At 47.6% G+C, this 25,138-nt stretch overlaps 1 protein-coding gene across 1 annotated transcript; it reads right to left on the minus strand.

The window, feature by feature from the left end:
- Window positions 1–4,933: 4,933 nt before the first annotated feature.
- LOC121271088 (CD276 antigen homolog) lies at window positions 4,934–15,578 on the minus strand. Its single transcript, XM_041176831.1, has 6 exons — window positions 15,372–15,578; window positions 14,668–14,722; window positions 10,366–10,710; window positions 8,982–9,020; window positions 8,124–8,229; window positions 4,934–6,245 (listed from the first exon to the last, which is right to left on the minus strand). The coding sequence occupies exons 1-6, from the start codon at window positions 15,390–15,392 to the stop codon at window positions 6,185–6,187; spliced, it is 627 nt and encodes a 208-aa protein (XP_041032765.1). The 5' UTR covers window positions 15,393–15,578; the 3' UTR covers window positions 4,934–6,184.
- Between the last annotated feature and the right edge of the window lie 9,560 nt (window positions 15,579–25,138).

Consider the following 25,138-nt stretch of genomic DNA (forward strand, 5'->3'; position numbering starts at 1 on the left):
GTCCTGCCTATTCCCCTGTCCCTTACAGTGTGTAATGAAGACTCGGTGGTGTGAGGGACTGAAGCCTCCACCAATATCACGGCTTCCCCATGGTTCAGTGAGTAGCTCTGAGTCTGAGTTCACAGAGCCACTCCAGAGAGCTGAGCACAAATTTCATGCTGACTTTCTTGAGCACCAGTACTGAGGGAGTTCTACATTATCAGCTGGTCAGAACTGTGGGAGAGCTGCACTGCCAGAGGGTCAGTACTGAGGGAGTGCTGCACTGTCATAGTTATCATTTGAATGAGACAGTGAAACAAGGCTCAGTCTGCCCTCTCAGGTAGATAAGACAACATCACCCCAACCACTAATTGGAAGAAGGACAGGGAAAGTTCTCCCTGTTGTCCTGGAGCCAATATTTAGCCCTCAGTCACTGAAAACAGATGATCTGGGTTATTATCACATTGTTGTTTGTGGGAATATGCTGATGGAATTAACACGCTCCAGGATCTCTAAGGTGGTGACCTGATCCTGCCAAGAGATGCTGAGAATATGTCTGAGACACAGAATGTGGAAACGGTTCGGTGTTTTCTCCTACTGAGTGTATGTTGTCCAGGTCTCAGTTCTGTACAGGAGACGGCTGAAGATGCAGAAATCCTGGAACATACTAATTCCCTCAGCCTCCTGTCATTGCTAAGCCAACGATGCCTGTGCTGGCTCAGCCACGTTCATCGGATGGTTAATGGCCATATACCCAAAGGCCTTCTTAACGATGAAGTGGCCACTGGGTCCCGACCCCCTCAGTGTCCATATCACCACTGTAAGGGACACCTGTAAGGGAGATATGAAGATGGTAGATACTGACTTGTCAATTTGGAGACAGCTGATGGCTGTGACCTCTAGAGGCTGAACAAGGGCAATTAGGGAAGAAGCGAGCAGAAACAAAAAGCTCGGCTGGCCAAGAAGAGGGCCCAGAGAAACCAGAGGCCAGAGAATCGTGCACCTTCTCAACCCACAGTCTTCCACTGCAGCAACTGTGGCAGATACTGTCATGCCAACGTGGGGTACCACATGGCCTATGGAGACAGGGCTGGCAATTAAAAGGAGTTTGACTCTGTGATTGGTCATGTTGCTCAATTGCTTTAATAATGTTTTTCTCAGGCTGTTGAATGCTTCTCCCAATCTACTGCTGTGTGGCACCAGTACCCTCACAAGCTGGTGCAATATACCACTTTCTCCCAGCCCATCCCCGATTGGCTACTATCTGATACCCAGACTGGACAAGGGCCTATGTCCTCCCCCAGACTTTCTCCTGACTCAGGGGCAAGCCCACCACTTGAAGATTGGCAGATGATGCAAGTAAGAAGTTTCAAGTTTGGCCAGAGCTGTGCCCAACCCTGTGCTTGAGGCTCTGTACGAACACCCACGGACAAGTCTGCAAGCAGGTGAGCTGTGTGTGTGTATGAGAGACGGGGATATTGCTGTATTCAACGTTCACTATGTGTGTACATTTGTGTATGCGTGCGTGTGTGCGTTTGTAAGGCTCACACTGCCTGTATGTAAAGTTCACCTGTGGGTGGTGTATATTTTATAATTGAGGCATTCTTTGCATTAGAAATCTAAAAACTCAGGGATCTTAGAAAATACATGGTGTGTCCACATTGCCTGACAACTGATTGCTATTTATAATATTTACAGCAGGGAGTGTGTAATATTAAGCAAATATCCCAGAGATTCTGTTACTATACATCCATAAAATAATAATCTATCTGGTATATGTGCCTGTTTAATGTTTTGTACTGTTGACTCCTATTGAAATTTATGAGCCTCTCTCTCAGATATGAAGCTTCACGATGATGTGGTGACGTTGTGATATTGTCACTGGACTGCTAATCCAAAGACTCAGGGTAATGCGCTGGGGACTGGGGTTCGAACACCACCAGGTGGAATTTGTGTTCAATAAAAATCTTGAATTACAAGTCTAATGCTCGATTGTCATAAAAATCCATCTGGTTCACTAATGCCTTTTAGGGAAGGAAAGCTGCTGTCTCAGCTGGTCATGCCTCTGTGATTCCAGATCCGCAGTAAAGTGGTTGACTTTGAAATGACCTAGTAAGTCACTCAGTTGTATCAAACCACTAAAATGTCAATAAAAAGCAGTGAAACCGGACAGACCACCCAGCATCGACCTAGCCACCGGAAACAATAAAGCCAAACCAAGCTCTGTCAACCCTGCAAAGTCCTTCATTACCAACATCTGGGGACTTGTGCCAAAATTGGGAGAGCTGTCTCACAGACTAGTGAGGCAACAGCCTGACACAGTCATCCTCACGGAATCATATCTGACAGAAAATGTCCCAGAAACCACCATCGCCATCCCTGGGTATGTCCTGTCCCACCTGCAGGACCAACTCAGCAGAGGTGACAGCACAGTTGTAAACAGTCAGGAGCGAGTTGCCCTGAGAGTCCTCAACATCAACTCCTTACCCCATGAAGACTGATGGCATCCAGTTAAACATGGGCAAGGAAACCTCCTGCTGATTACCATGTACTGTGGCAAACCCCACCACCCCACCACCCACCGCCCCCCACACCCCTGAGCTTATGAATCAGTACTCCTCCATATTGAACATCACTTGGAGGAAGCACTGAGGAAGGCAAGGGTGCAGAATCAACTCTGGGTAGGGAACTTCAATGTCAATCACCAGGAGTGACTTGGTAGCACCACCACAGGCCTAGCTGGTTGAGTCCTAAAGCTCATAGCTACTAGACTGGGTCAGCGGCAGGTGGCGAGGGAATCAATGAAAGGGAAAAACATACTTGACCTCATCCTCACCAACCTGCCTGCCGCAGATTCATCTGTCCAAGACAGTATCAGTAGGAGTGACCACCACACAGTCATCATGGAGGCAAAGTCCCGCCTTCACATTGAGGATACCCTCCATCGTGTTGTGTGGCACTACCAACGTGCTAAATGGGATAATTTTGAACAGATGTAGTAACTCAAGACTGGGCATTCATGAGGCACTTTGGGCCATTAGCAGCAGCAGAATTCTACTCAACGACAACCTGTAACCTCATGGCCCAGCATGTTACCCGCTCTACCATTAACAAGTCAGGGGATCAACCTTGGATCAATGAAGAGTGCAGGAGGGCATGCCTGGAGTGGCACCAGCCATACCTCACAATGAGGTGTCAACCTGCTGAAGCTAACCCAGGACTACTTGCCAAACAGTGTAAGCAGTCTAAGTGATAGACAGAGCTAAGCATTTCCACAAACAATGGATCAGATCTAAGCTCTGCGGACCTGCCACAAACAGTCATGAATGGTGGTGGACAATTAAACAATCACTGGAGGAGGCGCCACAAATATCCCCATCCGCAATGATGGAGGAGCCCAGCACATAAGTGGAGAAGATAAGGCTGAAGTATTCGCAACAATCTTCAGCCAAAAGTGCCGAGTGGATGATTTGTCTCAGCCTCCACCAGAGGTCCCCAGCAGTCTTCAGCCAATTCGATTCACTCCACGTGATATCAAGAAACGGCTGAACGCCCTGGATACTGCAAAGGCTATGGGCCCTGACAACATTCTGGTAATAGTACTGAAGAGTTGTGCTCCAGAACTTGCTGTGCCCCCAGCCAAGCTGGCCCATTACAGCTACAACACTGGCATCTGCCCAGGTACGTCCTGTACACAAAAGGCAGGAGAAATCCAACTTGGCCAATTACAGCCCCATCAGTCTACTCTCGATCATCAGTAAAGTGATGGAAGGGGTTATGAACAGTGCTGTCAGTGGCACTTACTTAGCATTAACCTGCTCACTGATGATCAGTTTGTGTTGCACCAGGGCCACTCAGCACCTGACCTCATAACAGCCTTGGTTTAAACATGGACAAAAGAGCTGAACTCAGGTGAGGTGAGAGTGACTGCCCTTGACATCAAGGCAGCATTTAACAGATTGAGGCATCAAGGATCCCTAGCAAAACTGGAGTCAATAGGAATCGGGGGAAAGCTCTCCACTAGTTAAAGTCATACCTAGCACAATGAAAATGGTTGTGGTTGTTGGAGGTCAATCATCTCAGCTCCAGGACATCATTGCAGGAGTTCCTCAGGGTAGTGTCCTAGGTCCAACCATCTTCAGCTGCTTCATCAATGGCCTTCTTTCCATCATAAGGTCAGAAGTGGGGATGTTTGCTGACGATTGCACAATGTTGAGCACCATTCATGACTCCTCAGATACTGAAGCAGCCTATGTCCAAATGCATAAGGCTGGACAATACCCTGGCAAATATCATTTGTGCCACACAAGTGCCAGGCAATGACCATCTCCAATAAGAGAAAATCTAACCATCACCACATGACATTCAATTGCATTAACATCGCTTAATCCCCCACTGTCAACATCATGGGGCGAGCAACTCTCTGGAATCCTGAGGTGCACAACTCACCTCCTGACCTCCTAAAGCCTGTCCACCTGTCTACAAGGCACAAGTCAGGAATGTGATGGGAATACTCCCCACCTACCGGGGTGGGTGCAGCTCGAAAAACACACAAACTCGACACCATACAGGACAAAGCAGCCTCCTTGATTTGTATCACCTACAAGATGCACTGAGCAATCACCATGGCACCTTCAGCAGCACAACCGCTCCCACCTGGAAGGACAAGGGCAGCAGATGCATGGGAACACCACCACCTGGAAGTTCTCCTCCAAGCCACTCAACATCCTGATTTGCAACCACATCGCCCTTCCTTCACTGTCGCTGGGTCAAAATCCTGGAACTCCCTCCCTAACAGCACTGTGTTCCTACAACACATGGACGGCAGCGGTTCAAGAAGGCAGCTCACTACCACCTTCTAAAGGGCAATTAGGGATAAGCAATAAATGCTGGCCCAGCCAGCGACACCTACAAGTCATGAATGAATATTTTGAAAAATAACAGGAGACAGTGAAAGTGTTACCGCTCTCCAATTTGTGAATGGGAGGCTTTTTATAAAATTCAGTATTTATTTACTGACAGTTAAAAATTCCACAGCTGAATATCTGTGATTCAATACAAATTCAGCAAATTTATCCCAATAATAATGCATACATCTGAAGTGTGATTAGGTGCTGCCTGAAAGGGCTGTGGAAGTAGATTCAATAGGAACTTTCAAAGGGGAACTGGACAAATACTTGAAGGGGATATAATTGCAGGGGTCTGGTGGAAAGAGCGGGGAATTAGGTCTAAATGGATATAAAGTCACTACAAGCATGATGGGCTGAATGGCCTCCCCTCTATCATTCCATGACTCCACCTGTCCAAGGTTTGCATTAAAAACTGTGGATTAAAGCGAGAGTCAAATATACAAACGCATAATTTTTGGTCACAGGCAGTTTTAATCTGTAAACCAGTTAGAATCAAAATTCTGGATATAAAACAGGCACTGATAATAATGTAATAATAATTCCAAAAGAAAAGTACCATTTAAATATAAATATGTCTGCATAATACATATAAAATATTTAATATATCCATTGACTAATATGACCAGAGTTGAAACTAAAACTTCATTGTGTTAATAACCATTCTAAAAATATAACGGAAAAGTAAGATTGAAAGAAAAGGATATATCAGCATACCTTTGGCCAGATGCAGAGGGAATTTCTGAAGCCTCTTTCCACATTTACCTCCATGGGAGCAGCATCACTACAAGGACTGCAGTGCTTCAAGTAGTGATGGACAATAAATGGGGCCCTGGCAGCATCATCCACACTGAGAACAAGTGAATACATTCACCAGAAACTGCCTGATGCTCCCACTCACTCATCAATAGGATTTTTTGGAAGTTACCATCTCACACGGAGTGATTAATGGGTTACACAGCTAAAGATTGTCCTGTATGTTCCTGAGAGTTTGAAATACTTGGACTACTTTTCCAGTAAAGGGAAAATACTTCCACAATGAGTTTCCCTCCCGTTTGTGCAAAATGGGAAGTGATTGTTGGTCCCAATCCTGAGCTCAGCCTTTCCACCAGGAATCACTTGATAACCACAAATACTGGGCTGATTTTCCGCTCCCTGACCCAGGCTCAGTGAAGTGGAAGGTCAGTTAGTGCTGGGCAGTCCTGGTCCCCAGAAGGTTTTGTTCTCCAGCCGCTCCATCCGATGCTCAGGTGCTGTTGTCACAAGGCCCCGTGCTTCACCTCAATAGGTTACCTCTGTCAAAGGACATCATTAGGTCCTTCATTCTGATTGTTGGAGTGTTGATTTTGAACACAATTCCTAGGAGAGAAAAACCAGCAGAGTTCAGGTGACATGAAAAGAATCCAACACTTTGGACAAGTATGTAAAGGAGCCGTTCAGGAGCATAGATCGATTAAATTACACTCCATATTCTGGGTACCAATGACAGCTGGCAAATGGGTCACAGGAGCTGCACGGTGATGGAGCACAGAGGGCAGAGGAGAGGAGGCTTATAGGGGAGGCAATGGGCAAGAGTTGGACACTCCACAGGAGCTGTGGAAGGGCCAGGGATAGAGTTAGAGAATCCTCCAATAGTTCCTCCTCCCACTGTGAGGGGCGTATGTGGGGACAGGTGGTGAGCACGGAGATTTGGAGATTGAATGAAACAAGGGAATCCGAGATGGTCTTCCCAGTGACTGAATCATCAAATATCCTGGTTAAAGGGCAGTGGTTTGAAAAGTGTAGCATACTGAACAACAACAACTTGCGTTTATATAGAACCTTGAACAGAACATATCTAATTGCTAACGAAGCAAATTTTGACATCAAGCTACACGAGAGTTCAGACAGTGGGGTAGGCTTTAAGGAGCAAATAGTGTTGTTCGGAGGTAAGGAAGAGAGACAGACACACACAGAGAGGCAGAGGTTGAGGGAGGGAATTCCAGAGTTTGGGCCCAGGCAGCTAAAGGCTCAGCCACCAATGATGTAGCGATGGAAAATCAAGGATTCTGAAGACACCAGAATTGGAGGAGTGCAGAGATCTGAGGGTTGTGGGGCTGAAGGAGGTTACACATGGGGAGGAGTGAGGCCACAGAATGTTTGATAAAAGGATGAGAATGTTAAAATCTGTCTATCTCAGTCCTAAATAAATTCAAGGATGAACAGCAGCAGATTTACAATCAAACCCTTGTGGCACGGGGCCCCCCAAACAATAGGGGAGTGGGGGGAAAGGGGGGGAGTGAGCGAGTGAGTGCTGAACTGTTGGAAGTGCTGTCTTTCAGCTGAGATGTTAAACTGCCTGCTCGGCTGTCTAGCAGCCTCCTGTGCAGCGAAGTGTTCGGGCACAGCACGCCGAAATTATTCACTGAAAACCAGTTATGGTCTCTGGGCTCTAGCTCGGCCAGGCAATGCACTGTGGGCAGCGCACAGCTACCGTTTTCCGTAGCCAGCCAAGGCATAAGACCATAAGATGCAGGAGCAGAAATAGGCCATTCAGCCCATCAAGTCAGCTCTGCCATTCAATGAAATCATGGCTGATCTGATAATCCTGAACTCCACTTCCCTGCCTGTTCCCCATAACCCCCGATTCCCTTACGGATTAAAAATCTATCTCAGCCTTGAATATACTTAACGACCCAGCCTCTACAGCCCTCTGCAGATTCACAACCCTCAGAGAAGAAATTCCTCCTCAGCTCTGTATTAAACAGGCGACCCCTTGCTCTGAGAGTATACCGTCTGGTCCTAGACTCTCCCACAAGGGGAAACAACCTCACCGCTTCTACCCTGTCAAGCCCCTTGAAGAATCTTTAATGTTCGAATAAGGCCGCCTCTCATTCTTCTAAATTCCAATAAGTACAGGCCCAACCTACTCAACGTCTCCTCATAACAAAAGCCCCACAAGCAGCTGTTGACCATGTGTCAATCCCACCGTCCATCCTGGAGTTATGGCCCGGAAAGCAGTATTCAGTCTCTGCGCCATCCTGCAGCCGGGCAGAGAGGCAGCGGAAGGGCACTCGCACCGGACTGCGCACGATGACAAGCTGGAAGTGATTGGATAATGCTGCTCAACGATAGGGTGGATTGAAGCATCCTCACAGCTCAGTAAATGGACAGGTTTAGATGTCAGCAATATTGAAGAAAACATTATAAAACAAAAACAGGATTAAAATGGAAACAATGAAACATTCTTCAACTCACCATTTTTGTCGCTTTTGGAATACGCAAACCACAATTCCAGAAAGCAAAACTCCAGCAAAAAAACCAACAAGAACTCCAATTCCAATTTCAAATCCAGACCGTACTCCTGTACAAAGTACATGATGTAGAGACAGAATGAAGATATTAACAGACTGGGACACAGTAACAAAATTAACAGCAGAGACCTTCAGCACCTAGTGTTTCAGAACCAACCCCACTACAAACAGATCCCCGGTTAATTCTAGACCTGGAGGGATGTGGGAGGTTAGATACAGTTATCACACGCACACCAGGCCACCCCACAGCTTCTTGCACACACACTTTGTCCCACAATGTGATGGATACATGCTTTCCAATTGAGATAACTGGACACTGACCAGCAACAAACTCCCTCCAATTAAACCCAACTGTCCGCTGAAATAGAACGTGAATTTTAAACTAATTTGCAGATCAGGAAAGCCACGGGATTGCGTGAAACACGGATTTACACCCAGGTCAATATTACTCTCCACTGACATCAACCAGTGTTACACCAAATCCCCTCAGTTTCCCAACAGGAGGGTTCGGTTATAATTGTACCAAGACTTTCCACACAGAATTCCAGAATGCTAGTGGGAACAGGAATCCTCAGAGTTTTGCATCTGAGAGACAGGAAGGTGAGATTCAAACAGAAATAACAATTCCAGGTAGTTTAAGGACAGTTACAGGTTACAGTGATCCACACCATTCACTCTCACAGAATCATTCTATGGTGAAATACCACACAGCATTTCAAACCTTCCATGTTACTACCTGTCTCTGCAGCATGTTCAAATGTAAGAGCTGAAAACAAATGCAATAGTTTAGAAATTGATTTACCTGGTACAGGCGTGGTCGGTACAGGTGTTTGATCTCGCTCTAAAGAAAACATCATTTGTTTAGTATTGTGTGTGAAACAAACTGCAGAAGTGTTCAAAGACTCTATCGGGCTTTAGGGAAACACATCCTGGGAGGAACGAGACTTGGTTCAAACTGATCTGGAAGGGTCAGGAACAGGGTGGGCAGAGTGAAAAATCCAACAGGATTGCATTAACTGTGGGGGGTAGAATGGAAGTTTTCCAGAGTTACCCTGAGCAGGATCATTCCCAGCAGCCTACATCCCCCTGTGGAGAGAATCCTCCCAGCATCCTGGGTCTACTGGGATACACTTTCAAGGTAAGCGCACTGGGTCTTGTAAAGGCTGCCTGAGAGGTGTGATGGGCCCCACCTCCTGCACCCCAACATCTGGAGACAGACAGAGCTCTTTGCTGGAGAGTGAGTGCAACTTGATAGCTCCATTAACTCCTTCCATCACCCAGTTTGACCGCTCTGTCCTTCAGGGCTCCATCAGCTTGGTCAGTGATGGTATTACTGACCCACCTTGGTGATGGACAGTGAAGTCCCCACTCAGTACATTCTGTGTCCTTGCCACTCTCACTGCTTCCTCCAAGTGGTGTTCAGCATGGAGGAGTACTGATTCATCAGCTGAGGTAGGGCAGTAGGTGATAATCAGCAGGAGGTTTCCAGGTCTGTGTTTGACCTGAAGCTGTGAGGCTTCATGGGGTTCACAGTCAATGTTGAGGATACCCGGCACCACTCCCTCCGGACTGTATACTGCACCTCTGGTGGGACTGTCCTGCCAGTGGGACAGAATATACTCAGGGATGGTGATAGAGACTGGCATTCAGAGTTAATTCTGTGAATATGACTCTGCCAGACAGCTCTCCCAACTTGGACATCAGATGTTAGTGAGGGGACTTTGCAATGTCAACTGGCCTGGGTTTGTCTGTGTTGTTTCCTAATTCGATGCCTGGGGCGAAGCTAGTGATGATTCAGTTTTATTCTACTCTTTCTTTCCAATGGTTTGATATCAATTCATTTTTAACTGCCCTCTGACCTCCTAGGCCAGCTTAACCAACCAGGTTACTGTGGGACTGGGTAAGGACAGCAGGTTTCCTTCCCTCAAGGGACATTCGTGAACCAGTTGGGATTTTACAACAATCCAACAGCTTCAGGGTCACTTTTATTACAACCAACTTTATATTTCCAGATTTTTATTTAATAAACTGAATTTAAATTCTGCAAGTGCCATGCTGGGATTTGAACTCTCATCCTCTGGATAGTTAGTCCAGGCCTCTGTATTACTAGTCTAGTAACATAACCACTGAACTACCAAACCCATACAGAGATTACATACAGAATACCTGAAGCAGAAACCTCTCACCTGTCACAGAAAGATGGATGATATCAGTTTGCTCTGTTATATAACCCACAGTTATCCTCTTGTGAATGTCACATAAATACTGGTTCTGGTCTGACTCCCTGAGGTCAGAGATCAGAACTGACCAGTTGCCTTGTCCCAGTTGATCTTTGAACAGGTTTGTTCTGTTTCTGAATTGTGGACCTTGTTCTGTCAAATCATTGTTCCGAGTGATGAACTTCTGCAAAATTTCACCCTTGGCTGTCTCCCAGATCACCAGTAAATCAGAGACTGGGGCATTCCCTTTGTAGGTACAGGGCAGTACAACCTGCTCCCCAAGGAACCCAGAAACTGAGACAGGTGAGTAACCTGGAAAAGATTGAAAGTATTTATCCATAGATATAACCTCCCTGCTGGTACGTTACATCCCAAGTTTCACATGGTTACACTGCGATGCTCGATTGACAAGAAACACTGATAAGTAACTCACTGCTTTCATTTCTGTGGGAAGGTTAAAGCTCAGGAATTAAGGGCCTTCAACTAAAACCAGCTTGTGCTGGAGATTTGTAAGCACAGAGCAGCTGGACAGCACTTTCAATCACATGTTTTTAATTTGTACACATGCTGGGAGAACACATCAGGATATTGGTCACTTCCCATTGGGAGAAAAATCACAGACTATGGGCTGCACAATGTGAGGTGGAGCTCAGGAACAGAAAACTGACCCTGAAATGTAAGATTGGAATCCCCAGTCCTGATGACTCTACTCCCCATGCTCTTGGACCATTCCCAGTTCTATTTGATCCCAGGACGGTCTCGGACTCCTGATCCCAGTGCTCATGACCCCATCCCAGTCCCAACAGATCCCAGTCACCCATCCCTGTGTCACCCAGTGTTGCTCAGTATCCAAATCCCACTCTTCACATCACAGGGGTTAATCTGAAGACATTAACTGCCTTCCTTTCAACTCTCATGATCATTATTTTATGAATAAACTTTAGTTTTGGAGAAAGAAATCTGAATGAACATTCCAAATCATTTCAAAATGGTCATTACACAAAGAACAATGAAATTCAAATTTGACATAATGTTGCACTTGAGATACCTCAATACCACCGTGATACATGTGATATTTAACATATCAAACCAATGTCTAGCATACAGCCCGAGGGGTCTATACAATTCCCAGCCCCTCTGTGCGCTCTGTCTGGAAGGTCAGAGACAGTGACCTTGCCCCATTGCATCTTTACGCCGGCTGCTCCAAGCAGTCGTGCATGTCTCAGCACGTGGTCCTGGGCCTTGGAATGTGCCAGTCTGCAACACTCGGTCAGGGACAACTCTTTGCACTGGAAAACCAACAGGTTTCGGGCAGACAAAAGAGCGTCTTTCACTGAGTTAATGATCCTCCAGCTGCAGTTGATGTTTGTCTCAGTGTGTGTCCCTGGGAACGGCCCGTAGAGCACAGAGTCCTGTGTCATGGAACTGCTCAGGATGAACCTCGACAAAAACCACTGCGTCTTGTTCCAGACCTTCTTTGCAAAGGCACATTCCACAAGAAGTTGAACAACGGTCTCTTCCCCACCAAAGCCATCTTCAGAGCAATGGGGGTAAGCCACCTGGCATGTAGGAAGGATCTGACGGGGAGGACCTTTCTCACCACCAGCCAAGCCATGTCTTGGTGCTTGTTGGAAAGTTCTGGCGATGAGGCTTTCTGCCAAATGCCTGACAGGCTACACAGGGAACCATCCAACAGGATTCATCATCTTCTTTTCCCACAGGGCCTCAAGGACATTGTATGCAGGCCACTGCCTGATGGGCTTGTGGTCAGAAGGCATTTTCTGCATAAACTTCTCCATGAGGGACAGGTGGTACGGCATGGTCCAACTATTTGGAGCGTTCCGCGGCAGCGTGGCCAGACCCATCCTTCACAACCTCAGCACAGAGAGACACTTGCTGTTTGCATACCGAGGGTCTACGCACAACTTGATGCTACTACACAAAGATGGCCAGCAGGATGAGGGCGATGTTGAGCACATCTTTCTCCCACCCACACCTCTCTATCCAGAGCCTCTGGCATCCCCATGGACACAATCCATCTTTGACCTCCGGATAAAAAGTTGAAGGTGGTTCGGCTGACCACTGCTGCACAAGATCAGGGTACGGGCAACACCTGCGCCATGTACAGCAATGCCCAGAGTGCCTCACACCTCATAATCAATCCTCTCATTCCCAGATCCTTCCTGATGGACTCAGCAAAGGATTCTATGCAACAAACAAACAGGATAGGGGAGAGAGGGCAGCCCTGCCTGACTCCAGATTTCATTGGAAAGCTTTCTGATTCCCTCGCATTGATTGAAACTACACTAGTGATGTTTGTGTAGAGCAGTTGGATCCAATTGCAGATTCCCTCCCCAAACCCCATTTTAGAGAGTACATCCACCATGTAGGTGCGCGTTATTCTGTCAAAGGCCTTCTCCTGGTCCAGGCTGATGAGGCAGGTGTCCACACCCATGTCTTGTACATAGCCTTGCACTACTCAGGGATGAGATCTTCCCACAGGGTACAACACAGGTCTGGTCAGGCTGGACATCAAATCCAAAGCAGAGGTGACCCGATTGGCAATGAGCTTGGACCAAATTTTATAGTCCACATTCAGCAGTGAAATAGGTCTAACATTTCTAATTTCCTCCCTTTCCCCTTCCAATGGTAGATGGGGGTGATGATGCCTTTCCTCATGGATTCTGACATGCTGCCGGCCAGAAGCATACTCTCGTACACTCCCAGGGCCGGGCTGCGCTGGTTGTGTTGCCGCTCCTGGTTTCCCAGGACCGGGCTGCGCTGGTTGTGTTGCTGCTCCTGGTTTCCCAGGGCCGGGCTGCGCTGGTTGTGTTGCTGTTCTCACATTCCTGGAGCTGGGGAACGTTGGCAGCAATGCTGCTCCCGGTGATCACTGGGCCCCTCGCCACCTCTGGTGTTTCTCAGCTGGGAACCCTTGGACTCCTTTACGGCCTTGGTGCTTTGCTGTTTTTCTGGTTGGTAGAGATTTTTCGGCCCTTCCTCGCCTGAGAAGCAGCTGCCACTGGTGTCTGCTTGGGATATTTGCCGCTACTTGCTTGGATAGCAGCTCTTCCCTTCTGTAATCTTTTCCTCTAAGTTTTTTCTTTTGACTGTTTGTTAGCCTCCTTGTTCTGTTGGTGCCTCCTCCAGGTTATGCTGGAACTGTATAAAACTCTGGTTAGGCCACAGCTAGAGTATTGCGTGCAGTTCCGGAATCCGCATTATAGGAAGGATGTGATTGTACTAGAGAGAGTGCAGAGGAGGTTTACCAGGATGTTGCCTGAGCTGGAGAGTTTTTGTTATGAGGAAAGATTGGATAGACTGGGGTTATTTTCCTTGGAGGAAAGGAGATCGAGGGGGGATATGGTTGAGGTGTATAACGTTATGAGGGGCAAAGATAGGGTAGACAGGAAGGAACTTTTCCCCTTGATGGAGAGATCAATAACCAGGGGGCATTGATTGAAGGTAAGGGGCAGGAGGCTCAGTGGTGATGTGAGGAAGAATTTTTTCACCCACAGGGTGGTGGGAATCAGGAACTCTCTGCCTGAAAGGGTGGTAGAAACCTTCACAACTTTTAAGAAGTATTTGGATGTGCACTTGCGATACCATGGCATACAAGGCTATGGGCCGAGTGCTGGAAAACAGGCGTCAAATAGTTAGGTACTTGTTTGACGCAGAGTCGATGGGCCGAAGGGCCTTTTTCTGTGCTGTAGACCTCAATGACTCTATGAGCACCCGCTTAACAAAATAATGCCGGTCCGCAGGTACCTCGGTCCAATGTCTTCCCTGTCACCTGAACAGTTATCGGCAACCTCTGGCCTAGTGCCTGGTGCTTTTCCGTTAAGCAGGTGCTGGAGATTTTGCTGTATCAACGACATTAGGGCTAAACCAGAATTAAGCTAAGACCAGCATTAAGATCCACTAAAAGCAGCAGAGCTCAAACTTTGTCTTTGTTGCTGTTTTCTTCATCATCATCATTGTCGTCACTTTGAATTCACCATCAAAATCCATGCAAAAAGTTTCAGGATCATGATGTGTAATGTGAACCTACTGTGTCCAGATCCCACTGTTCACATCACAGCGGTTAATCTGAAGACATTAACTGCCTTCCCTTCAGCTCTCATGATCATGGTGTGTGATGTGAACCTACTGTGTCCACTCCCTCAATGGCTCCTCTTGCAGTACACACAGCTCCCTAAAGCAAGATGAATTCCTGATTCCCCCTCCCTTTGATCACTGCTGAAATGTTCCAGCAGTCACAGCACTTACCTGAAACAGCAGCAACAACATTGAGCAACAGGAGTAGTTTCTGTAAGTTGTGTCCCTGCAACAAGAAAATACAGTTACCCGCTTTACAACAGATTCACTTCCTGATCAGGTTGATGACTGAAAAGGAACGGGATACGCGCATGCGTGGGTTTGATCCCCGCCCCCTGGGGAAAAGATAGAATCTGCGCATGCGCCCCGGAGCTGGAGAAAAAGCCCGGGCTCGGGAGAGCCGCATGTGCACCGAGCCGGCGCAGAATGAATGGCTTCTCCCGCTGCACAAACTGAGACTGGCCCGGAGTTGCTATTAGCAAATACCTGACTCTCGCTCTGTCTGTCTGTCTCTCCCTCTGTCTCCGTCTCTCCCTCCACTCCAACCTGATCCTCATCATTGCTCCGGTCACTTTCCCGCCTTTTTGGATAATCACACACTGTCTCCAGTAACAGACCCTCATTCCCAGCCCATGGTCGGGTCTGAACCCTGGGCTCTCCCTCCCTCCACCCGGGACACGGGCTCCAGTCCTCAGTCTGAGCCCTGCAGCAAGGGGTGAAAACTGTCCAATAATCCCAGTCAGAGAGGATGAAGTGTCCCCGAGTCCATCCAACCAGGAGCCGGAGAATAAAGAGCTGAATCCCGGTGAAGATAAAGGAAAGTTTCCCCCCCCGGATCTCCCTCCCTCCCCCCGGGTGTGAGACACTGACAGTACCTGCAGCTCCTTTCCATCCATTCCCCGAGAGAGGGATCCGCTCAGAGCCGGGGACAGGGGGACAACAGGAGAGGGACAAACGGGTTAGAAACACAATCCCGGAGGGAGAGAAATAAAATCCGCCAGAATTAAAAATAACCGGATGGTATTGAAATCAGTAAAATATCAAAATCAGCAGAACATTACAACTCAGTTACAAGCGGAACATGGAACTTAAACCGGAACATAGATGCGGGGCCTGTGTCCAGCTCCATTCAGACGTGTGGGGCGGGGGGTGAATAATTTCCGGTTCTCCTCCATCTCCCCCCGGGGTTGAAGTGAACAGTTTCCCTGGAGCCGGTCCTCGGATCGTTGATTTATTCCTAGCCCTTCAGGGCTAAAGCAGCTTTTAACCCGGCTTGTCCTGACAGAAGCTGGGTCATTATTCCTGACACAACACCCCCCCCAACTCACTGACAATGTGACAATCCAGCCCCGCCCCCAACTAACTGACAATGTGACCTGACAATGTGACAATCCAGCCCCGCCCCCGTCCCGCGCTTTTAGTTTTGAACATCACGTGATGCCGACGCGCCAAAAACATCTGAAATCGGTTCCGCGAGAATAAACCCAGAGTCTGGTTCCTGTATTAAAGGGGTTTATCCAGGAGATGGTGAGGTGAATAAAGATCAGTGCTGCAGGGAATCCTTTCAGCAACTGTGAAAAAAAAATTACAGCAAAAAGTTGCGGATGCTGGAAATCTGAAACAAAAATAAAAATACCTGGAAAAACTCAGCAGGTCTGGCAGCATCTGCGAAGAGGAAAACTTTTTTTTGAAAAATATACTTTATTCATAAAATACCTGGAAGAACATTCCAAAACATTTCAAATTCACCATCACATAAGTACAACCAGAATCAACTTTTACACATGGACCACAAGGTACATCAATACAATCAATGAATGTTATAAATCATTTCAATATGGTCAATGCAGACAATCAGACAATGGGATTGGAGTTATCAACATACGTCATGTTGCTCTCTGAGGTGCTTCAATACATTTATAATACAATTAGTATTCAATGCACACATTCATTTTGAGCTGTACAGCCTGAGGGGCTCTCAGCAGTTCCAAGCCCCTCGGTTCACGATGGCAGAAAGATCTTAGAGAGCGACCGTTCCACATTGGGCCTTTGCGGCAGCTGCCCCAAGATTAAGTGCGTCCCTCAGCACCTAGTCCTGGACTTTGAAATGTGCCAATCTGCAACACTCGTTCGGGGATAATTCTTTGCGCTGGAAGACCAACAAGTTTCGGGCAGACCTAAGAGCGTCATTCACCAAGTTGATGTTTGTCTCCGTGTGTGTCCCTGGGAACAGCCCGTAGAGCACAGAGTCCTGTGTCACAGAACTGCTCAACAGAAACCACTGCATCTCTCTCCAGACCTTTGCAAAGGCACAATCCACAAGGAGGTGAACAATGGTCTCATCCCCACCACAGCCACCTCGAGGGCAGCGTGCAGAGGGGGTGAGACTCCTGGCATGTTGGAAGGATCTGACGGCAAGGGCCTTTCTCACCACCAGCCAAGCTACATCTTGGTGCTTGTTGGAAAGAGTCAGGGACAGGAGGACAACAGGAGAGACACATTCACCAGACCGAATGAGAAAAAGGCAGGGCCTGTGTCCAGCTCCATTCAGACGGGGGTGGGGGGGGGGAAATCATTCCTGGTCTCTCCTCCCTCTCCCCCTGGTGCTGAGGTGAACAGTTTCCCGGGAGCTGACAGTCGGATTGTTGATTTACTCCAATCCCTTCAGGGGAAAAGCAGCTTCTAACCCGGCAGAGGCTGGGACATTATTCTCCCCACTCCGGGCCAGAAATCAGAGTTCTAAATCGGGGGAAAGGCTGATTTTAATATCAGGTATGATTTGGCCAGAGTGGACTGGGAGCAGCTACTTTTAGGTAAATCTGCATCAGAGCAGTGAGGCTCATTCAAGAAGCAAATAGGGAGAGTACAGGGCCAACATATTTCAGTAAAGATAAAGGGTGGGACCAACAAATCCAGGGAACCCTGGATGTCGAGGAATATACAGGATTGGATAAAGAGAAAAAGGGAGGCTTATGGCAGATACTGAGGGCTTAAAATAGCGGAAGCCCAAGTGGAGTATAGAATGTGTAGGGGGAAACTTAAAATTAGGACAGCAAAAAGGAGGATAGAAAAAACAGTGGCATGTAAAATAAAGGAAAATACAAAGTTATCTTACAAGTACCATTAAGAGTAAGAGGATAACTAGGGAAAGAGTAGGGCCCATTAAGGACCATAGTGGTAATTTGTGAGTGGAGCCGGAAGACATAGATAAGGTTCTAAATTAATACTTTGTGTCGGTGTTCACAAGTGAGAGGGACATCGTGGGTATGGAAATCAGGCAGAAGGAGATTGTTAAAATTAAAGAAATTAGCACAGAAGGCTTAAAAGACGATAAATCTCTAGGCCCGGGTGAAATGTATCCCAGGCTTTTGAGTGACGCAAGGGAGGAGTTAGGAAGGGTGCTGGCAATAATTTTCAGTACCTCTCTGGCCACATGAGAGGTGCCAGAGGACTGGAGGACAGCCAATGTGGTACTGTTATTCAAGAAGGGATAAACCAGGGAACTACAGGCCAGTCAGTCTAACCTCAGTGGTGGGGAAACTATTAGAAGCAATTCTGAGGGACAGAATTAATCTACACTTGGAGAGGCAGGGATTAATCAAGGACAATCAGCATGGCTTTGTTAAGGGGAGGTCATGTCTGACCAATTTGATTGAATTTTTTGAACAGGACACCAGGTGTGTAGATGAAGGTAATGCATTTGATGTAGTCTACTTGGACTTGAGCAAGGCTTTTGATAAGGTCCTGCATGGGAGATGACGAAGGTAAGAGCCCAAGGGATCCAAGGCAATTTGGCCAACTGGGTCCAGAATTGGCTGAGTGGCAGGAAGCAGAGGGTGAAGGTCGAGGGGTGTTTTTGTGACTGGATGCCCGTGTCCAGTGGGGTTCCACAGGAATCAGTGTTGGGTCCCTTGCTGTTTATGGTATATATAAATAATTTTAGACTTGAATGTGGGAGGGTTGATCAGTAAGTTCGCGGATGACACGAAAATTGGTGGGGTGGTAAATAATGAGGATAGCCTTAGATTACAGGAAGATATAGATGGGCTGATCAGTGGCAAATGGAATTTAATCTGGATAAGCGTGAGGTGATGCACTTGCGCAGGACAAACAAGGCACAGGAATACATGATGAATGGTAGGACTCTAGGAAGTAGCGGGACAGGTAGATAAGATCGTTAAGGGACAGGTAGATCAGGTCGTTAAGGAGGCATATGGGATACTTGCCTCTATTATCCGAGGCATAGAATATAAGAGCAGAGAGGTTATGCTGGAACTGTATAAAACGCTGGTTAGGCCACAGCTAGAGTATTGTGTGCAGTTCTGGAATCCACATTATAGGAAGGATATGATTGCACGAGAGGCAGTGCAGAGGAGATTTACCAGGATGTTACCTGGGCTGGAGAGTTTCAGTTATGAGCAGAGATTGGACAGACTGGGATTATTTTCTCTGCAGCAGAGGAGATTGAGGGGGGACATGATTGAGGAGTATAAAATTATAAGGAGCATAGATAAGGTAGACAGAAAGGAACTTTTCCCCTTGGTGGAGGGATCAATAAACAGGGGGCATAGATTTAAGGTAAGGGGCAGGAGGTTTAGTGGGGTTGTGAGGAAGAATTTTTTTCCTAGAGGGTGGTGGGGATCTGGAACTCACTGCCTGAAAGGGTGGCAGAGGCAGAAACCCTCATAACATTTAAGAAGTATTTGGATGTGCACTTGCAATGCCACGGCATACAAGGCTATGGGCCTAGTGCTGGAAAATGGGATTAGAATAGGTAGATAATTGTTTGACCGGAGAAGATGCGATGGGCCGGAGGGTCTTTTTCTGTGCCGTAGACCTCTATGGCTATGAATAAGGTCAGTATTGCAGGGGACCTTTTGAGCAACTGTGAAAAAAACACACTTTTATATACTGCCTTCAACACCTCGAGGCAAGTCTAGTCACTGCTGTAAAGAAGGAAATAACAGAACAAATGTAGGCAAAGCGACCTCCCAAAACTGGAAGCATCAGAAACAAACCCAGCTCTGTTTTCCATGATGCTGGTTACCTAATAAATGTTGGATCAGAACTCAAGGGAGAAACTCCCTGTTCCTCTTCCAAACAGTGGCTGTGGGAGTTTTTCTATCCATCTGAGATGGGAGACAGAGCTTTGGTTCAATGTCCTGTCCAAAAGACAGCACGTCCCTGTCCCTGAACCCCCCGACAGTGAGGTTCAAAACCCACACCACAGACCTGAGCTCAAAAAAATGCTGACATTCCCACTGCGGCACTGAGGGAGTGCTGCACTATTGGAAGTTCTGTCTTTCAGTTGAGACATTAAACTGAGGGTCCCTTTTGCCCTCTCCCATGGATGTAAGTGATCCTACAGCCAATACTGGAAGTAGAATAGGTGACTTCCTCCTGGTTTATTTGGCCATCAACCAACATCCCTAACAGTGCTGTAGATTACCAGAAAAGAAGCAATATAAACACAGGTCTGTCATTAATGTTGGAATCATTTTGAAGTGATGGGAGAAAACTGAAATTGGAACTTACCTGTCTGAGATACGTTGAACTGCTGGTTGGGGGTCTCTCCTCGTGTCGCTATGATTCGGAACATGTTTCACTGTCAGTGTGGCCTCAAGACACAAGACTTAATGGCATCCACACTTCAAGATAAACTGGAACATCCTCATTGTTGTGATTGAGTTTACTTCAGTAGCAAGGACACATTCATGGCTCCATTTAGTTGCTGTTTGTCTAGGTTCAGTGTCCGAGACACACTGAACATCCTCATGACTGTGGCTTTTTCACCAGATATATTTTTCCCTCTTTATTACAATCCCTTGTCACTTCCAATCCTTTGTTCCCTCTACCCCGGCAAGCGTAGGTGAGAATTCCAGATTCTGATACTGGGTTGACATCCAGCTGGGAACTGGTGTCTGATTGAAGTGGAAATCAACCCACCACCCATTATATCTACCTAGACACTCCTGGTAGCATATTGTTAGTCAGGATAAGGACTTGTCCATATAAAAAATATTCCTTATGGAGCACAATCTACTGGACGTAAAAGGAGTGGAAGGAATCTTTACAATAATATATTAATTCTTGAGATGGGAGTGTCTTTGGCAAAGCCGACATTTATTGTCCATCCCGAGACGCCCCTTGAGAAGGTGGTGATGAGCCGCCTTCTTCACCCGTTTCAGCCCCGTGTGGTGAAGGAGCTCCCACGAAGCCGTTAGGGAGACAGTTCCAGGATTTTGACCCAGTGACGATGAAGGAACGGCCGGTATATCTCCAAGTCGAGGTGGTGTGTGTGTGACTGGGAGGGGAGCTTGGAGGTGATGCTGTTCCCACGCTCCTGCTGCCCTTGTCCTTCTCGGGGAGGCTGAGGTTGTGGGTTTGGGAGGTTTTATTGAAGAATGTGGGACTGGGAACAGAAGAGAGAGAAAACTTGTTATAATAAAAGCAAAAATACTGCAGATGCTGCAAGTTTAAACTAAAAACAGAAAAGCACCAACATTAAACTGGAATCATTAACTGTTTCCCTCCTGATCTGCTGTGTTTCCAGAATTTGTCACATTAACAGACTCGACGGGATGATGTGTCCTCCCCACCCACAGGAGCGAAACCAGAGGCAAAGCCAATCAGCTGCCGGATTGCCCTGTCAATCAGTGCTCAATCCGCCCACATTCCGCGCCCAGCAGAGAGCAGATCCAATCAGCTGTCAGTGATCCCCTGCCCAGCACAAGCCAGGATCCAATCAGCTGCTGGATCGCCATGTCAATATGTTCCCCCGCCCAGCACAAACCAGCATCCAATCAGCTGCAGGATCGCCATATCAATCAGTGTTCACCCCGCCCAGCACAAATCAGGACCCAATCATCTGCAGGATCGAACTGTCAATCAGAATCTCTACGTTCGCTGCGGCCATTTTCTCCCGATGTCATTTTTTGCTGATTCTGTTCCCTCTCCAATCCGGACAGTTTAATCCGGTATCAGCAGCAGGAACCGCACGGTCGCTGCTCCCACTCCCGGTTCCCGCTCCGGTTTTCACTGAGGGACCCGCAGCTCCTTTTCCATCCATTTCCCGCCCCCCCCCCCCCCGGATAAAGAGTTGAATCCCGGTGAAGATCATGTAAAGTTCCCCCCCCCCCCCCCCCGGGTGTGAGACACTGACAGGACCTGCAGCTCCTTTCCATCCATTCCCCGAGAGAGGGATCCGCTCAGAGCCGGGGACAGGGGGACAACAGGAGAGACACAAAACAAGATAAAAACAAAAAAGCTGCGGATGCTGGAAATCAAAAACAGAATTACCTGGAAAAACTCAGCAGGTCCGGCAGCATCGGCGGAGAAGAAAAGAGTTGACGTTTCGAGTCCTCATGACCCTTCGACCGAACTGAGCTGCGGAGAGGGACACAGATAACGGTTCGAATCCGTATAGCTCGTGACCACTCGCCGGCCCGAATGAGAAAGAGGCGGGGCCTGTGTCCGGCTCCATTCAGGCCGGGGCGGGTGGCGGTCTCTCCTCCCTTTCCCCCCGGGGCTGAAGTGAACAGTTTCCCGGGAGCCGGCACTCGGGAATGTTGAGTTAATCCAATCCCCATAGGAAAGAGGCAGTTTTTAACCTGACTTTTCCTGAAAGAGACTGTGTCATTATTCCTCACTGCGACAATGGGACAGTCCAAGCCGCGGCCGATCCGGCTCCAGTGGCTGTTTCCCTCTCTCGGGTTATTCCTGGTCACAAACAACAGCAAATGAATTAACCAATCACAGCAAATGAGGCTTATTTTCGTCATTCCATATTGATTGCGGATTGGACATTGGGTGTATACATCTACCAATAGCAAGGCTCAGTGACTGTAAACCCAGCGCCTGGCAGCTGGAGAAAGAGGCCGGGCCCGGGCGAGGAGCATGCGCACTGAGGCCGAGTTCAACAGGTTTCTCCCTCCCGATCCCAGTTCTATTTTTTTAATGTTAATCCCCGGATCGCGCATCAGTTCAGTTTCCTTTTCCCCCACATTTCACCCGCATCCAAACCCCCCATTCCAGGTCCCCGCAGCTCCTTTTCCATCCATTCCGTCCAATACAGGGTTAAAGGTAAAAGTCGATCCTTTCACTATTTCAGAAATCTGCAGCGATCCGATAGAGGAAACTGGCTTTTTATTCACCAACAGACCCGCAGCATCTCAATCGACACAGCCGAAAACTACCGGCCGCTCAGTCTCTACCTCAAAACAACTCGTTTCTTTCATTCTCTCTTTCTGGGCGCACCCGCTCCACTGAATAAACCAGGAAAAACACCCTCTGCAGTGAGAAAACCGCAGCAAAGACTGAAATATCCGAGCAGCAAGAGATATGTGGCTTTCGGCTAAATTATATACCAAATAAACAATCCCATAGTGACTCCGGACTGAACACTCCCTCCTGTTACAGCCAAGAGCGGGTGGATAAAACACAGGTAAAAACAGAGAGTTCAGCGAGAATAAACCCAGAGTCTGGTTCCTGTATTACAGGGGTTCAGTGAGAATAAACCCAGAGTCTGGTTCCTGTATTAAAGGGGTTCAGTGAGAATAAACCCAGAGTCTGGTTCCTGTATTAAAGGGGTTCAGTGAGAATAAACCCAGAGTCTGGTTCCTGTATTACAGGGGTTCAGTGAGAATAAACCCAGAGTCTGGTTCCTGTATTAAAGGGGTTCAGTGAGAATAAACCCAGAGTCTGGTTCCTGTATTAAAGGGGTTCAGTGAGAATAAACCCAGAGTCTGGTTCCTGTATTAAAGGGATTCAGTGAGAATGAACCCAGAGTCTGGTTCCTGTATTAAAGGAGTTCAGTCAGATAAACCCAGAGTCTGGTTCCTGTATTAAAGGGATTCAGTGAGAATAAACCCAGAGTCTGGTTCCTGTATTAAAGGAGTTCAGTAAGATAAACCCAGAGTCTGGTTCCTGTATTAAAGGAGTTCAGTCAGATAAACCCAGAGTCTGGTTCCTGTATTAAAGGGGTTCAGTTGGATAAACCCAGAGTCTGGTTCCTGTATTAAAGTGGTTCATCCAGTAGATGGTGAGTTGAATAAGGCAGGTGAGTTGAGGGCACAGATTAACACATGGAAGTATGATGTCATTGCTGTCACAGAGACGTGGTAAAGAGAGGAGCTGGTTTGGCAGCTTAATATTCCAGGATATTGGGTCTTGAGGCGAGACAGGGAAGGAGGTAAAAGAGGAAGGGGTATCGCAATGTTGATCACGGAATCAATTACAGCAGTCAGGAAGGATGACATTTTAAAAGGCTCCTCAAATGAAGCCTTATGGGTAGAACTTAAACAAAAAAGGATCAATCACATTTCTGGGAGTGTACTACCCCAAACAATCAGCGAAATAGAAGGGCAGATATGAAGAAAAAAGTAACAGGGTAGTAATCATAGGGAATTTCAACTTCCCCAACATTAACTTGGTTAGTCAGTGTGATAGGTTTAGAGGGAGCGCAATTCTTAAAATGCAACCAGGAGACCTTTTAAAGCCAGTACGTGGAAGGTCCTACAAGAGACGGGGTGGTCCTGGACTTAATTTTAGGGAATGAAGCCAGGCAAGTGGTAGAGGTATCAGTGGGGGTAGCATTTTGTAGATAGTGATCTTAACTCTGTTAGATGCAGGGTTGTTATTGAAAAGATAAAAGCAAAAAAACTGCGAATGCTGGAAATCCAAAACAAAAACAAAAACAGAATTACCTGGAAAAACTCAGCAGGTCTGGCAGCATCGGCGGAGAACAAGAGTTGACGTTTCGAGTCCTCATGACCCTTCGACAGAACTTGAGTTCGAGTCCAAGAAAGAGTTGAAATATAAGCTGGTTATATAACTCCAATGGTAATTTCCAGTTTCAGTTTTTTATCCTCAGTTCCAGGTGGTTCCAACATTAAAGAAAGGCCAACAATTCTCCAGCCTTCCACTCCGGGAATGCTCTACCCTGAAGACAGGCCCATAAAGCTTCATCCTGAGCTGCCCTTGTCCCCACTCTCGGGGGGTGGAGGGTGGGGTGGAGGGGGGGCTAGAGAGGAGGCAGGTCCCAGGTCCACCTGAGCCAGGACCAGAATCGTACCCACTGTCGGTGTTACTCTGCATCACACGTTAGGCCGGGTCATTGATTGTATTGAAGAGCGAGATAGACAGGTTCTTGACTGGTAAGGGGGATGAAAGGTCACGGGGAGAGGGCGGGAGAATGGGGTGGAGAAACTTATCAGCCCTGATTGAACGGCGGAGCAGACTCGATGGGCCGAATGGCCTAATTTCCGCTCCAAGGTCTGACGGTCTTGTCCGTCTGTCCAACTGAGCGAACTGTCCCCACCCACGCGGGTTATAGCGCCTTTCGTGGCAGATTCATGGCTGGGTGTTGGTTGATGCCCCCGACGCTGGCAAATGAACCAGGAAGATTCCCCTTTCCAATCGGGGGGCCGTGGGATCTCTTGGAGCCATCTGGGAGTTTAATGGGCCGGGTTTTGGGGTGGGGGGGGGGCACCGCCTTCCTCCCTCCCACCACTACCACCACCCCTCTCCCCACCACCATCAACCCCACTCCCCACCCCCACCACCGTATAAATAGTCTGTTGTCTGCCCGCCCCATGAATAAAGCAAAAACAGAATTACCTGGAAAAACTCAGCAGGTCTGGCA

This window comes from Carcharodon carcharias, chromosome 29 (assembly GCF_017639515.1).
Source record: "Carcharodon carcharias isolate sCarCar2 chromosome 29, sCarCar2.pri, whole genome shotgun sequence".
NCBI classification, from domain to species: domain Eukaryota; kingdom Metazoa; phylum Chordata; class Chondrichthyes; order Lamniformes; family Lamnidae; genus Carcharodon; species Carcharodon carcharias.

What these genes read in the sequence shown, in the direction of transcription:
- LOC121271088 (XM_041176831.1), bottom strand. Translation starts at nt 15,392, where the DNA reads ATGGATGGAAAGGAGCTGCAG. An exon ending in TGTTGTTGCTGCTGTTTCAG is followed by an intron (nt 10,711 to 14,667) that starts GTAAGTGCTGTG and finishes AATCTTTTCCAG; the next exon opens with GTTACTCACCTGTCTCAGTT. An exon ending in ACCGACCACGCCTGTACCAG is followed by an intron (nt 8,230 to 8,981) that starts GTAAATCAATTT and finishes TACTTTGTACAG; the next exon opens with GAGTACGGTCTGGATTTGAA.